Source organism: Emys orbicularis, chromosome 11 (assembly GCF_028017835.1).
Source record: "Emys orbicularis isolate rEmyOrb1 chromosome 11, rEmyOrb1.hap1, whole genome shotgun sequence".
NCBI lineage: Eukaryota > Metazoa > Chordata > Testudines > Emydidae > Emys > Emys orbicularis.
The window spans coordinates 59,716,251-59,730,934 of NC_088693.1; the positions used below are offsets into that span (position 1 = coordinate 59,716,251).

Sequence of the window (14,684 nt, forward strand, 5' to 3'; positions counted from 1 at the left end):
AGTTTCCACGCAGCTTGCAGAGATTTCACTTTTGGCACTGTACCCTTTAATTTCTGTTTAACCAACTTCCTCATTTTTGTATAGTTCCCGTTTCTGAAATTAAATGCTACAGTGTTGGGCCACTGTGGTGTTTTTTCTGCCAATGGGAGCTGCGGAGTTGACGCTGGGGTGGGGGCAGCGCACGGAGACCCCCTCCCCAGGAGCCACAGGAACGTGCTGGCTGCTTCTGGGAGCAGTGCGGAGCAAGGGAGGGCAGGAAGCCTGCCTTAGCCCCTGCTGCAGTGGTGGCAGCCGGGGGCCCCTGGGCCCTTTTAAATCGCCCGGGCCCCTGGGGAATTGTGCCCTTTGGCCTCCCTGTTGCAGGTGCTGGGGGCCCCGCAGAGTTCCCAGCCGCCATGGGCAGCAGGGCCACAGCTCCTGGCCTCCGCAGATGGCGGAGGCCCCCTGCAGCTGGAGCTCTGAGCTGCCCCTCCCCTGCAGCTCCCGGCCACCGCAGGTGGTGGGGCCACAGCTCCTGGCTGCATCGGGGCCCCCCGCAGCTCCCAGCAGCCGTGGAGCTCCAAGCCCCCACAGGTGGTGGGGTACCCAGAGCTTGGAGCAGCCCCCGCAGCTGCCCAACCTCTGCAAGCGGTGTGGGACCCCACAGCTGGGCTCCCCATTTTGTTAGGGATATTTTTAGTAAAAGTCAGTGACAGGTTACAAGCTTCCATGAATTTTTCTTTATTGTCCGTGACCTGTCCCTGACTTTTACTAAAAATATCTGACAAAATCTTAGCCTTACTCATCATTTATATGCTACACATAAGGCTAATATTATTCTGGGGTGCATTAACAGGAGTGTCATATGCAAGACACAGGAGGTAATTGTTCCACTCTACTCAGCACTGGTGAGGACTCAGCTGGAGTACTGTATCCAGTTTGGGCTCCACACTTTAAGAAAGATGTGGACAAATTGAGGAGAGTCCAGAGGAGAGCAACAAAAATGATAAAAGGTTTAGAAAACCTGACCTATTAGGTAAGGTTAAAAAAACTGGGCAAGTTTAGTCTTGAGAAAAGAAGACTGGGAGTGGCACCTGATAAGTCTTCAGTTGGTTAAGGGCAGTTTATAAAGAGCACAGTGATCAATTGATCTCCATGTCCACTGAAGATAGAATTAGAAGTAATGGGCTTAATTTGTAGCAAGGAAGATTTAGGTTAAATATTTGGGGGGGGGGGGAAACTTTCTAACTGTAAGGATAGTTAAGCACTGGAATAGATTACCAAGGGAGATTGTGGGATCCCCATCACTAGAGGATTTTAAGAACAGTTAGACAAACACCTGTCCAGACTGGTCTAATTATACTTGGCCCTGCCTTGGTGCAGGGGAATGGACTAGTTGATCTCTTGAGGTCCCTTCAAGCCCTACATTTCTATGATTCTATGCTTGCTGAATTTAGTCTTTTTTTGTGTTTATATTTTAGTGTGGTTTCCTGAGGGGTCAAGTGGATCAAAATAGTTTCAAATATTTTAGAGTATAAATAATAAATGTTTTAACTGCCGTTTTTAGTGAGGAGACTGATACTGGGAATTAGATCATACAGACCATTTTGTGATAAACCAATCAGTGTGAGATTAAAATTTAGAATGACAGCTGAAATACTTGAGCTCTTGGAAACAGTTGATAATATTATGTATCTGTTCAGAGAGCTGGAAGCCAAGCACTGTGTCATAAAAGCCCTGCAAGGCCACTGTGAAAGGAAATAATTTTAGAAGCAGCTAGAATTAATTATACTTGCAAGGTCCTTTTTGCCTACTTGAAAAAGCTACATCTTTGCAGCATTGTGTTCAGTTCTCCGCAGCTGAAGGCCACATTGCGCACATATTCTGTAGTTCTGTTTTGTATTAAGTTCATTCTTTGAACTTCAGGATCTTCTCTATATTTGTGTGATCTCATCTCCAGTGTCATTCAGATTCCTTACTTAAAATCATCAAAACAAAAAACCCTGCAATAACAGTTTCAAAATGAATATTTTAAACCTGTCACAACAGAGAAACTTTACTGAGAGCTTTAAGACCCTGATCCTTCAAAGCAATCTGCCTGGGCAGTACCTTAGGCCCACGTGAAGTCCCGTGTACTTTGATAGGAGTCCACATAGGTTGTAAAGGTCTGCCTACACGCAATATTTTGAAGAATCAGGCCTCAGGCTGCACTGTTAAGAATTCAGAAGTGAATACAGCAAAATTAAGGTCCAAGACTGTCATTTTGTTCTGTGGCTAGCACAATGAAGTCCTGGTCCATGACTAGGGCTCCTTGGTGCTATAGGAATACAAATAATAATAAGGCCCCATGTACTCTGACGCAAGGTGGACCTGTATTCTGCAGCAAAGCCGCTTTCGTTTCTGCAACACTCTGGTGCATGAGACTAGAAATTCTGTGGAAGCTTTGTGCAAATTTTAAGATGGAATTTTTTGTTTATTTAAATGTTAAAATGAATATTATCACTACCCTATCCTTTGTGTTACTTACTATGTCTTGATTATGAAAAACTTACATGTATGTTTAACTTTATATGTTTTGAGTAATCCTGGTTAAATTAGCGGGGTTACTCACTGCACAGAATTAAAAGTGTGACTCTGTATGGCAGGGGTCGGCAACCTTCAGCATGCGGCCCATCAGGGTAATCCACTGTTGGGTCGCGAGACATTTTGTTTACGTTGACCGTCTGGAGGCACGGCCCCCCGCAGCTCCCAGTGGCCACGGTTCGCCATTCCTGGCCAGTGGGAGATGCGGGAAGCAGTGGGCTGCAGTGCTAGCCGCTGATTCCCGCAGCTCCCGTTCTCCGGGAACGGGGTGAACCATGGCCGCTGGGACCTGCGGGGGGCCGTGCCTCCGGACAGTCAATGTAAATAAAATGTCTCGCGGCCCGCCAGCGGATTACCCTGATGGGCCGCGTGCCGACGGTTGCTGACCCCTGCTGTATAGGATCATGGCCGTAGTAAATTTAGTGTTTCATGTTTGATGTTAGCAGCTCATTGAGCAGAACACCTCTTCTTGAACTATTGTTAGGTTGTCTGAAGAATTAGGAAGACAACATTGTCCTGTTTGTATATTTCTTCTTCTTATTATTTATTTGTATTAGTTCACATTTTACTGTTTTCCTTGCATATTTAAAGGTTGGAAACTTCATTAGTGTTTTAAATGAGAGCTTACATTTGGAGTACAATTATATGGCAAGAGTTAATTTCACTAAATATTACAGACAAAAGATCATGGACTACAGAGGCCCCTGGTTAAGGTTGCACATACAACCTTATGTGAACTCCTGCCCCCTTGTGTTTATTCATTACAATACAGTCTTTATTTAAATAATCACAACTATTTCTCAAGTAACGCATTATCATAAAGTGTTTATCTACAACATACATACATATATGTAGTATCTTCTAGCACTGTCTCATGTTCTTTGTATGCCAGAAAAACATAATCAGTTAATCATTTACTGTATAAAGTACAAAGCAGACCATATATGCACAAGAGCACTTGAGCTTTAATGGGCAACATAGAGGACTAGTGGAAAGTTGTTTAATGTATATAAAAATATGCATTACAATACAGTCTTTAATTATTTGATCATATATTACTTCTGAAATAGAATGATATGATGTATATAATACAGATTTGCACAACTATTCTACATTGTCTACTTGTTTATATATATTACATACAAAAAGCTACATTAAACGAATGTTATGATTGCAAAGTCAAGCACTCAAAGGTAAGGAAACACCACTTTTAAGGTTGCCTATTTAGCCTTAATTGGGCCCCTTCTGTGTATGCATTGATAGTCTTTAATTACATGATCACATATTATTTTTTCTATAGGACCCTTGCCTCGTTCAATGTACAGCATGGATGGTGCTCACTAAATGAACAGCTATTTAGTGTTCCATTTTATCCTCGTCATTCAAAGTTCTACCCCAGGCCCTATTTACTGCATATTATTCACATCCTGCTCTAAATACAGAATTATTCACTTCCTCATAGTTTTTTTTTGTAATGTTTCGTGTGTGTGTGTGTGAGAGAGAGAGAGAGAGTTTGTGACTGTGTGTTGGGGGACTGTGACTTGTGAGAGGCAGAATCTATGTGGGTGTGAGAACTGATCTGTGTGAGAGAGAGACTGTGTGTGTGTGTTAGCTAGATATAGTTAGGGAAGTGCACTTTAAGTTCCTCCCTTCCTCCCTCCCCGGCTCGGCCCAGCTCTTCCCTACCCACCACCCACCTGACTCACATGGAAGTTTCACTCCTCCTGTCCTTGCCCTGGCCCGTCCCCCACCAGAGACCTAGCGGCACAGGCAGGCAGGGTCCAGGGAGGGACTTTGCTCTGGGCGTTGGTGGGCCGGGCCGCTCTGGGCTTCCCGGGGCTAGGGCCCTCAGCCAGCCAGCTGAGGAGCGAGTGAGGGAGGGCGTGGGGTTGAGGTTGGGGAGAAGCCCACTGGCCCAGCGCAGGGGAGGAGCCGGAGAAGAGAGGATTCCAGCCACAGCCAGCGAGGGAAATGGTGCCCCAAATTTTGGGTGCTCTACACAGCCGCGTATGCTGTGTATACCTAAGGACGGCCCTGACTGAAGGTTTTATAGGGCCTTGCAAACAGTGGTGTATACACACTCTAAATATCATTTCCAAGGCCAACAGCCATTAAGGTCCCTGTGACATCTTGTTTGCTGGATTTTCCAGTGCCTAGGGCTGCCCCATTCAGAGTTTATCATAAACTTCCAGTATTTCCTTTCTTTGTGCCAGTGAAGATCCTAGCTGGGTCATGGGTCTGGTGTGGAAGGGAGTCCCTGGGGGTGAGGTGGTAGGAGAGCGAGCCCTCCCCATACCCAGCACTGGTGGCTCCTGTTCTGTGGGGATGGGCCTGGGTCTGGGTGTTGTGATCTCATGTGCGAGGTCACAGCAACACAGAGAGTCAGCTGGGCCAGGTTTTAGTGAGTGGCAGGCCAAATGTGAGTAGCACTGTAACCCCACGTGCCAGGTTGCAATGCCACTGACTCAAGTCTGACCCAGCAGCACTGTTGATACACAGGGTATGATAGCCCAAGGCCTGGTCTATGAGTGGGAGAATAGCAAAATTCCACCTCAGGATAGATAAAATCATGAGGCTTGACATCTGAGTGGGTGCATTTAGAGAGACCAGGCATCAATTCAGGGCTTTGGGAGATACCATCAACCTTTGAATCTAAATTGTTTTAATTTCAGCTACTGATTGCTTTCCTAGATTTCATGCTGCAATGTATTTCTGAAAGATTATTATTCATTAAAGAAAACTAAGGATTGTAATTATATTAAGATGTCTTGATTTCAGATATAGTCCTTGTACAGTTTATGGGTTTCAAAACCTAGAGAAATGAGGGATGAGAGGAAAACAAGTGAGTTAGAAGTAGAAATCATATGAGGATAGAGGAACCTTCTGGTGAATGTATATGCCAAGTTCATTAAATCAACATAACCGAATGACCCTTTTAGAAGAAGTCCTGAACATTACACTACTATAGCATTTTCTAGTAGTATAATGAACTTGTTACAGCTTTTGTCATTCATAACATTGGCCCAGCCCTCCAATTTGTATTTTTAACAATCAACCTTGTGTGGTTGTTCTGTACGTTACCATATTTTAGTTTCCAGTTTTGGTGTCTCACTCGCCATACAGGCAAGGAAGGCCCTGGTGATGCTGCAGAGGTAATGTTCTCAGCCATGTTTAGCTAGTCAACTGTTCTCTCCTCCTTAAATTTTAAAGGTAAAAATAAATTAGGGACATATAGTGTAATCCATTCAGCATGATTTGTTTCTCATTTCTGTTACTTTGTCTGTTGTATGGTTCTGAATCTTTCTAATGTACATTAAAAAAAAATGACATACTCTTTCTCATTTCTTTCAGATTCATCTAATTCTTTTCACCGAGATGAGACTATTGTTATTGCCTTGGCCTCAGTCTCTGTATTAGCTGTTTTGATTGCTGCTATATTCTTTGGATATAGGATGCTTGCAGGTAGAATTTGATGAGCTTTTCTTTTTTCATATTCTTCTTTTGACTGTTCTTCACAATTATAATTCCCTTACCTCCCTCTATTCCCACCCCTTTAAATATATTTCTTAATGGCCCATAGAAATTTATAAGGACTCCTACATGTTTTCAATCTGGGTTCTATTTTTCTTCCATGAATCCTCTGCTTAACAAATAGCTGGAGTGGAGCCATCAGTCTTCTCTAAGGCCAGCACCAGTGGGATTCTGTGTCACGCACGAAAGAATAGTTGTGTAGCAAGTAGCCATCACCTTCCCTACCACCTACTCTTCCCATCTTAGTTTTACTAGCTCGGGGGAGAAGGGTTTGCAGTGTTACTCCTGGCTTGGCATGTCCTTCACCGTAACAGCCACTGTTGCTGTCAAGTCCCAGAATAGTTCTGTAACCATTCTCATATGTATTTTTGCATAAAATCTTAACTATCAGAACTTGGTTCCTGTATCTGCAGGGGACCGTAAGCAAGGTCTACACAGTATGAACATGATGGAGGCAGCAGCATCAGAGCCTTCACTAGACCTGGATAATCTAAAATTGCTAGAGGTAAGTATGCCACTCAGAATTTCTGCCTCTTTATTTACTCTTCATTGTTTGCTCCACCTGTGATCAAATTACCTGCCAGATATTGTTGTAATATTTAAGAAACAGATATATGTAATAAATGTGCTATATTTTCCCACTTTTGTATTGTCCTGGTTACATCTTTTGTGAACTGTGGTAAAAAACATAAACAAAATCACTAAACAAATAGAGGTTACCTCAGAAATACCAGAAGCCAAAGACATTATTTTACCTTCTCTCTTTACTCACCAGTATCATTGATATTAGTCAGAATGTGCTCTTCTTTTAGAAGAGCATTAACTACTGAAGAGCAGTAAGGGGTACTTGCCCGTATTGTATTTCAATGTCACATCAAAAATGCTTTTTCTATTTGACATTGATAACCATGTTAAAAAATATTTAGAAGTACAATACCTTATAGTAATAGTCTGAAACATTGTAGTAACATTACTGTAGGTATAGAATTTACTGTGGATTGCAGTAGTATATTTCAATAATAGTGGGGTGCTGCATGTTTTCTCAATTTCCTTCATGTCAAATAGTCTGCACAGTGAGGTGTTCCCCATGTCAATGGCAACTTGAGGCAGTCCAGATCTTTTCTCTGGGCCTGGGCGTAGGAATCGGAATAACTCTCCAAAATTCTCTGCCTCTGGGTGGCACAAACAGCTGACTCCCAGGTCTCCCTTTGTATCAGAACTTTCAGAGGATGTATAAAAGATTAACAAAGTGTCTCTGTGTCTTCATTGACTTAGAGGTTTTTCCACCTCAAAACTGTTAAACTTAAAAAAATTGGGCACTGAGGAGGGTTTGAAGGACAGCATCACTGCTCCTCTTCCCCATGTCCCAGAAATGGCAGAGAGTGACAGCAGGCCACAGGAACTCAGCATCCATGTCCCTGCTGAGACACTGCAGTTGGCTGCAGGGAAGTCTGGCTTCTGATGGCATGTAGGCAAGGTCATCTCTAAGAAAGCTGAGCAGGCCACAGTGAAACCAGCTCCAAGTTGGAGTTTGGGCAAGGTCTGTGCCAAGAGAGTTGAGCTGACTTTATGGAAGCTTCCTTCACTAAGACCAGACCAGGTCAGAGTCAGTGACATGTTTTCAAGTCCCCATGGCTTCTCCATTAGTCATGGGACTCCTGTTCGTACAGTTTGCAGAGCAAACAGGAAGGTTTCACTGGAGTCTCCTGAATCTCTTGGGAAGGCAAGGTTGGTGGGAACCAGGAGGGAAGAAATTCCTGCTCTGAGCCATCATGTAGGCAACGTCAGTGCTGAGGTGGTTGAGAAGGCTGCAAAGCATCCCCCCTTCCCACAAGTTGTTTTACCTGCAAGGCTTCAGCTGTCATGAAAAGTGCCTGTTTGAGCTTGTACCCCAGCGAGTCTCCACGTAAATGATGTGACTCTGTTTATTACTCATGATTGTGATGTTCAGGTTTTGACTGAATGTTAGTTGTTTTACCTGCAAGGCTTCAGCTGTCATGAAAAGTGCCTTCTTCTGGGAGTGGACCATCTCAGAAAATGAGTGCTTGAGATAATGAGGGAAGGATATTCGATAGAACTCACTCATTGTCCCAGGGAGAAGTTTATCCTTTCCCCAAAAAATAATAAACCAACACTATCAACAAGACACTTCATAGCATTAGAAGATGAAGGATGGGATTAGGAACTTTGCTGTTTTTTCTCAGATCTGTATGCCACAGAGCCTGTATGTCCATCTGAGACTTGGCGGTTTCTTTAGGATCTTCTTAGGATCTCAGCACTGGATGTGGACTAACTTGAACAGGATCTGACACTCTCAGAATTGACTTCTGCCCTAAATGACTTTGCTTTAAGGCAGGGACAAGGTATTGATGATTTGCCTATTGAGTTTTATAAGGCCTCTTGGACCCTTCTTGGGCCTGACTTGCTTCAGGTTTTTCAGGGGGGCATCAGAGAGAACATCCACTCAGTTGTCATCGAGTGGTTCTTCCTGTTGCCTAGGAATGGGGACCTTGGGGAGGTGAAGAATTGGAGACCTGTGTCCCCGCTTTGCCCTGAATATAACCTTTTTTCAAATGCCTTGGCAAATAGACTGAACATGACTGGTTCAGTCATGCACCCTGCTCAGACCTATTGCATTCCTACAGGTCCGTTTTTGATAACCTTTTCCTAATGTGGGAGGTAATTTCAGCCTCAAAAATCTTTGATTTGCATATTGGGTTGATTTTCCTTGACCAAGAAAAGGCTTTTGATCATGTAGATCATAGATATTTGTTTCGCATCCTTTGTGCGTTTGGTTTTGAGCCCAGGTTTGTCCTCTGCATTCAGTTGCTGTAGTGTATAATGATATATATATATATATATATCATCTTCTTCTTAAGATGAATAGTGTTTTGAGTACCCCCTTTCCAGTCTGTAGGGCAGTGGTGGGCAACCCGCGGCTTGCACACAGCCTGTCAGGGTAATCCGCTGACGGGCCGGGAGACAGTTTGTTTACATTGACCGTCCCCAGGCACGGCTGCCCGCAGCTCCCAGTGGCTGCCGTTTCTGGCCAATGGGAGCTGTGGGAAGCAGCGTGGGCTGAAGGGACATGCTGGCTGCCACTTCCCACGGCTCCCATTGGCCGCGAACGGCAAACCGCGGCAACAGGGAGCTGCGGGAGGCTGTGCCTGCGGATGGTCAATGTAAACACTGTCTCGCGGCCCGCCAGCAGATTACCCTGACGGGCTGCGTGCTGGCCGCAGGTTGCCCACCACTGCTGTAGGGGAATCAGACGGGGTTGTTCCCTGTCTGAGATATTGTATGCTCTTTCTATCAAGCCTCTGTTCTGGTGTTGCGAAAGCACCTTTCTGGCCTTTCTCTCCCTGTTTGAGCTTGTACCCCAGCGAGTCTGCACGTAAATGATGTGACTCTGTTTATTACTCATGATTGTGATGTTCAGGTTTTGACTGAATGTCAGCACTCTTTTGATCAGGCTTCATCAGCTCTCATAAATTGAGAGAAGAGTGACTCACTCCTGCTGGGGGTTGGGTGATCTCTTGTCCCCCAACTTTGCTAGGGGGCTATTGTGGAGCCGAACTGGTTTAAGGCACTGGGAATTATGCTGGAACCGGGTTATATTTTGGGTCAGAACTGGGAGGGAGTTATGGAAAAGTGGAGGTTGCAAAGGTGGAAGTTAGATTTTCTTGACTTTCCTCAATAGATTATAACAGTTTTAAATCAGGGCAAATATAGAACCTAAACAAGCTGAAAGTATATATGTCTTTAAGGGTGATATGCAAACCACTAAAAGCAAGGAGAGGTTGAGACAGCATCCTTAACTCATTGCTTTTGTTTTTTGGGTTTGCAATACATACAACAAGTAAGATTACCTAGTGCTCATAAACTCGCTAAAGGAGGATACATACTACAGTTAACTGTGACCAATGAGGTTGATTGGTCATGCATGAGCTAAAAAAACATTTACTTTACAAAATATTAGATGGTAAGAAAATTAGTTAGCAGTACAGAAAATATATGGGTTTTATCTGTGCTGTGTTTTTAAAAAAATATGCTGAATAAATGAGTTTATTCCATTTCTCTATGCTCCAAACGTATAAATTAAGTCTGGTTTTGCCTATGGTTGCACTGGAATGTCGTATAGACTTTTGGACAACGTTGCATTATGGTTGTACAGTACAATATATTCACTACAGTGTGTCAGTGTGGTTGTGCAGTAGTGACATTTTCGTGATGCATTGCAGTGTAGGATCTGCAGCTCCTTCAGGATCTTCTATACAAAAACTATGAAATGCCAGCAGATTGTCTTGCAGCCACCATTTTTTATTTGTTCCTTTTGAAGGTCTGTGTCCCAATGGCTGCTTTAAAAACTCTATTTGGGATTTAAAAAACAATTTCAAACATAGAAATGTTTTAAATTGCTTGGTTTTGAAACAAAAATTTAAATAACATTTTAAAAGTATTCTACCCTAAAAGGTGAATATTTATTTTTAGTAGTACCCTATAATTGTGTCTCGCTAATTTCATATCAAGATTGTTCAATTTAGAAATAAAAAGATGGTTTTTTTTAACTGCTAGATGCAAACTCTCCTTGGGCTCTGAGAGCCAGACTTGCTTCTTTTCTTCTCATGCATCTTAATAAATATATTGCAGTGCTAATGATGCCCTCAGTTACACCTGTGCAACTCTCGCTGAAGGCTTATGAGACTGCACAAGTGTAACTGAGGGCATCATTTGAAGATAATGGGATGTCTGGATGTAACTGAGTGCATAATTGGTGCTGCAACATTATCATCACAGGTGGTGATGTGGGAAAAGGAAGGAACCCGGCTTGACTCAGGCTGACTTTGCAGCTGGCATTTGGAAATGGATCATTTTATTTTTAATTTCCAAACTTTTAGCAAGCTGTCTGTGAAAATAAGTGAGACACAGTAAACATGGAATTCTACAATGCCATTTTTACAATGTAACTACTCAAAGTAGAACCACAGTTGTAAATCGTGACACTGTGCTGCGGTTCTTGGAACCATGAGCCACCGTATTACCCCTTAGCCTCAGCAAGTGAGAGCTTTGCTGCCGCTAAGCTATGTGTTAGCTCCCTGACACACCCGCAAACTCTTTTCAGGACTTTGCCAATCCAAACCTTGCTTAGCAGGTTATAATCAGTTCCTGAGGTCCCAGAGACATCTTTTCTCCAGTGCACAGCCCCTCTGACTGTAGGACCTAGAAAATCTTACGTTCACTGCCCCCTTTAAAGACACAGAACACAGCATCTTATTAACTTGACTAGAGGGTTAACACACCCTTCCCTTCCATCAGAGCACTGACTTGGTTTATGGTAAAAGTAAAACCAGTTTATTAACAAAAGGACATATGTTTAAGTGATACCAAGTATAAGGAATAAGGATAGAAATGGTTACAAACAAAAGTAAAAAGATGCTTCTAAGACTAAAACTCAACTTCAAACTAGTCTTTTGTTCAAAGAAGTTTTTCTCACCACAGTCATTCTTCCAGCATGGCAAACCTGTTCTTTGGCCAGAGCTCAAAGCAGTTAGTTTCTTTGACTCCTCAGATGAAGGATGATTTAGGGGTTCGCTCCCCCCTCTTTATAGTCCAGTCAACCTTTGAAATGCATTTTTCTGAAGAGTATCCCCTAATAAAGTTCCTTTCCCCTGCTGGATGTAAAAGTCACGCTGTCTGGTGTAGATGCTATGCTGGCTTCTTCCCCGTTTATGGTTGTTTTTACAATGCAAATGATCTTCCTGCAATCTCCGATACCCATTATCTTTTGGCCATACCTGGCTTGAATAACATGAAAGACACACTCAAGCAGGCAGACCCACATTTCTTTGGCTAGAAAAAAATCTGTTTGACCTGCATGGTTGGTTTACAGACTATGTGTAATTTTATATATAGTGTTAATGTGTACATTTCACAATGATATTAATCACCAGTGTGTCACCTGTTCGCATCCAATACCTTATATGACACCTTTTAGATACAGATTATGACAACAGTGAGTTGGGGTACTGGGCTGGTCAAGCCAGCTGAAACTCAGTGCTAGATACCAGAGAGTCCCTTGCCTTCTGGGTTTGGGACACTTTTAGGGTCACAGAAATGCAGCTGTAGGATCTGTCTTCTCTGAGAACCAAATTCAATACAGTGTTCAAAACTTCATAGTTTACTTGGAACCCTGCTCTTTCCCTCATGGGGCAGTAACAGTTTTAAAAACAAACTTTTTAAACTGGAGTCAGAGGTCTGTATTCCAAAAATGTGTGCACACATGTATATTTCTTTGCCTGTACATAATGAGTAATTCCTTGTGGAAGTATAGTGCTATGCCATTATCAAATTTTAGCATGTGTATACATTTATTTCATGCAAATCTGAACCTCGGTTTTATGAAAATGTATTTCTTGAATGCTGACACTCTATTTGGTAATACATGTTGAGTATATGATAGTGAAATTTAAAATGTGGCCCATAGCTATACATATCCATTCTATTTTGCAGTGTGAAAACCTTTCTTGATCATTACTATTTTAATCAATGTAATGACTACTTTTAACTTTTTACAGCTGATTGGCCGGGGGCGATATGGAGCAGTGTATAAAGGTTCCCTAGATGAGCGTCCAGTGGCTGCAAAAGTATTTTCCTTTGCTAACCGCCAGAACTTTATCAACGAGAGGAACATTTACAGAGTCCCACTGATGGAGCATGACAATATTGCCCGCTTCATTGTGGGAGATGAGCGATTCACTGCAGATGGACGTATGGAATATTTGTTGGTGATGGAATATTATCCCAATGTAAGTACTTCATAGAAAATAAATTGGTTTGTTTATACCTAAGAATAGTAAAATAGAGAGGATGTAGTACTGTCCACACTGGTGCTTAGGTCGGTATAACTTACGTTGCTCAGGAGGGGTCTTATTCACACCCCGGAGCAGTGTAAGTTATACTGAAATAAGTGATCGTGTAGACCCAGCCTAAGGGATTAAGGAGTGAGTAGCTAGCTACCCACTCAGCTGTGGCCAATTGGTTGATCAGCAACAGTTGACATAAGAAACTGCAGCCGAGGCAGAAGGGGGTTGCTGCCAGAGAGGCTGAGAACCACTTTGCACCAGCAGCAGACTGGCAGAAAGCTATTCAAGGAACAGGATTAGAAGCCCCTGAGGACTGATATGAGACTGCTGGGGAGGGCACAGAGGCCCTAAGCAGATATCACTTCTGCTATACTCTCTGAGTTGGAGGAGATAGGAATATGACATAAGGATTTGAGAATAGCTGGAGTTGAACTAGGAGGCTAGAAGAGCAAAGTCATAAAGGACCAGTGTATGTCAAAGGGGCCTGAGGCCAGGCAAGAAATACTGAATCACCTCACCTTAATTTTCCCACAGCAAATAAACTGAGTTCTATGCAACTTATGGGGTGTGTGTTATGGGGGTGGGAGGTGGAGAGTAATCTTTCACATGAGATCTTAAAAACTAAGGATGTGTCTGGTTGCTCCATGTGGACATTAATGACCCCATGGTATATTTGTTTAAAAAAGATAGGCAGGAAGTGAGACTGATGGGAATAATTTTCTTCATACACTTCGCCAAAATGTTGTGTAGTATGCTTTGTTCTGGTTGATTTGCTGGCCTCATACCAGAACTGGCTGAATTTCATCATTGGGGCTGTGTGCATACATCATAACTAATATTACATATATTGATGATGAAATAATTATTATAAAATAATTGAAGTGTATGTGAAATATATATAACAAACACAAGCTTTAATTTTTATTTCAGAATTATTTATTTGGTTCTTGTTGGTTTTAATATATAAAATAGTTAATATATTCAGGCAATCGGATAACTTTTAAAAATGAGATTTGTCCTTGTGTAACTGAGCTACTAATACTATATTCTCTACTATCCAGAAGGATGAGGATTGTGGGATGAGTCTTTGGGGTGAAAATGGGTGGAGAGCATCAGTGTTCAAACAGGAATGGAATATCCAAGGGCAATTATTTTAATCAATAGTAATAATTTATTTCTTATATATAAATGCTTCCCATCCAAGATATTTTAAGCTACTATATATATACATACATACACACACACTTTAAGTGAGAATTAAAAATGAATACAATAATATAAAAGCTATATAAAATATTTTAAAAGCCAAACAATGTGGCATAACTTATAAAAAATAACAGGAGTACTTGTGGCACCTTAGAGACTAACAAATTTTCCTTTGTAGAGAGGCAAAGTTTGTCTTGTAAATGGCTTGTCTAGTTTTTGTAAAGTCTATCCATGAGGAAGTTTGTGTGGAAGGTTGGTTTCTTATGAGAGTATCCAGTTTTGAGAGCTCATTCTTAATCTTTCCCTGTTTGTTGTATAGGATGCTGATCAGGTGGTTTCGCAGTTTCTTTGAGAGTGTGTGACACAGTCTCTCAGCATAGTCTGTGTGATATGTAGATTGTAATGGATTTTTTACCTTTAGTCCTTTTGGTATGATGTCCATCTGCTTGCATTTGGAAAGGAAGATGATGTCTGTCTGTATCTGTACGAGTTTTTTCATGAAGTTGATGGATTTCCACTCCA

At 42.2% G+C, this 14,684-nt stretch overlaps 1 protein-coding gene across 1 annotated transcript in view; it reads left to right on the forward strand.

The window, feature by feature from the left end:
• BMPR2 (bone morphogenetic protein receptor type 2) overlaps positions 1-14,684 on the forward strand; it is a 174,736-nt gene that overhangs the window by 143,108 nt on the left and 16,944 nt on the right. The window contains exons 4-6 of the mRNA XM_065413053.1: positions 5,914-6,024; positions 6,507-6,598; positions 12,669-12,899. Of these exons, the coding sequence (XP_065269125.1) occupies positions 5,914-6,024; positions 6,507-6,598; positions 12,669-12,899 (434 nt within the window). The remainder of the gene's footprint in view (positions 1-5,913; positions 6,025-6,506; positions 6,599-12,668; positions 12,900-14,684) is intronic.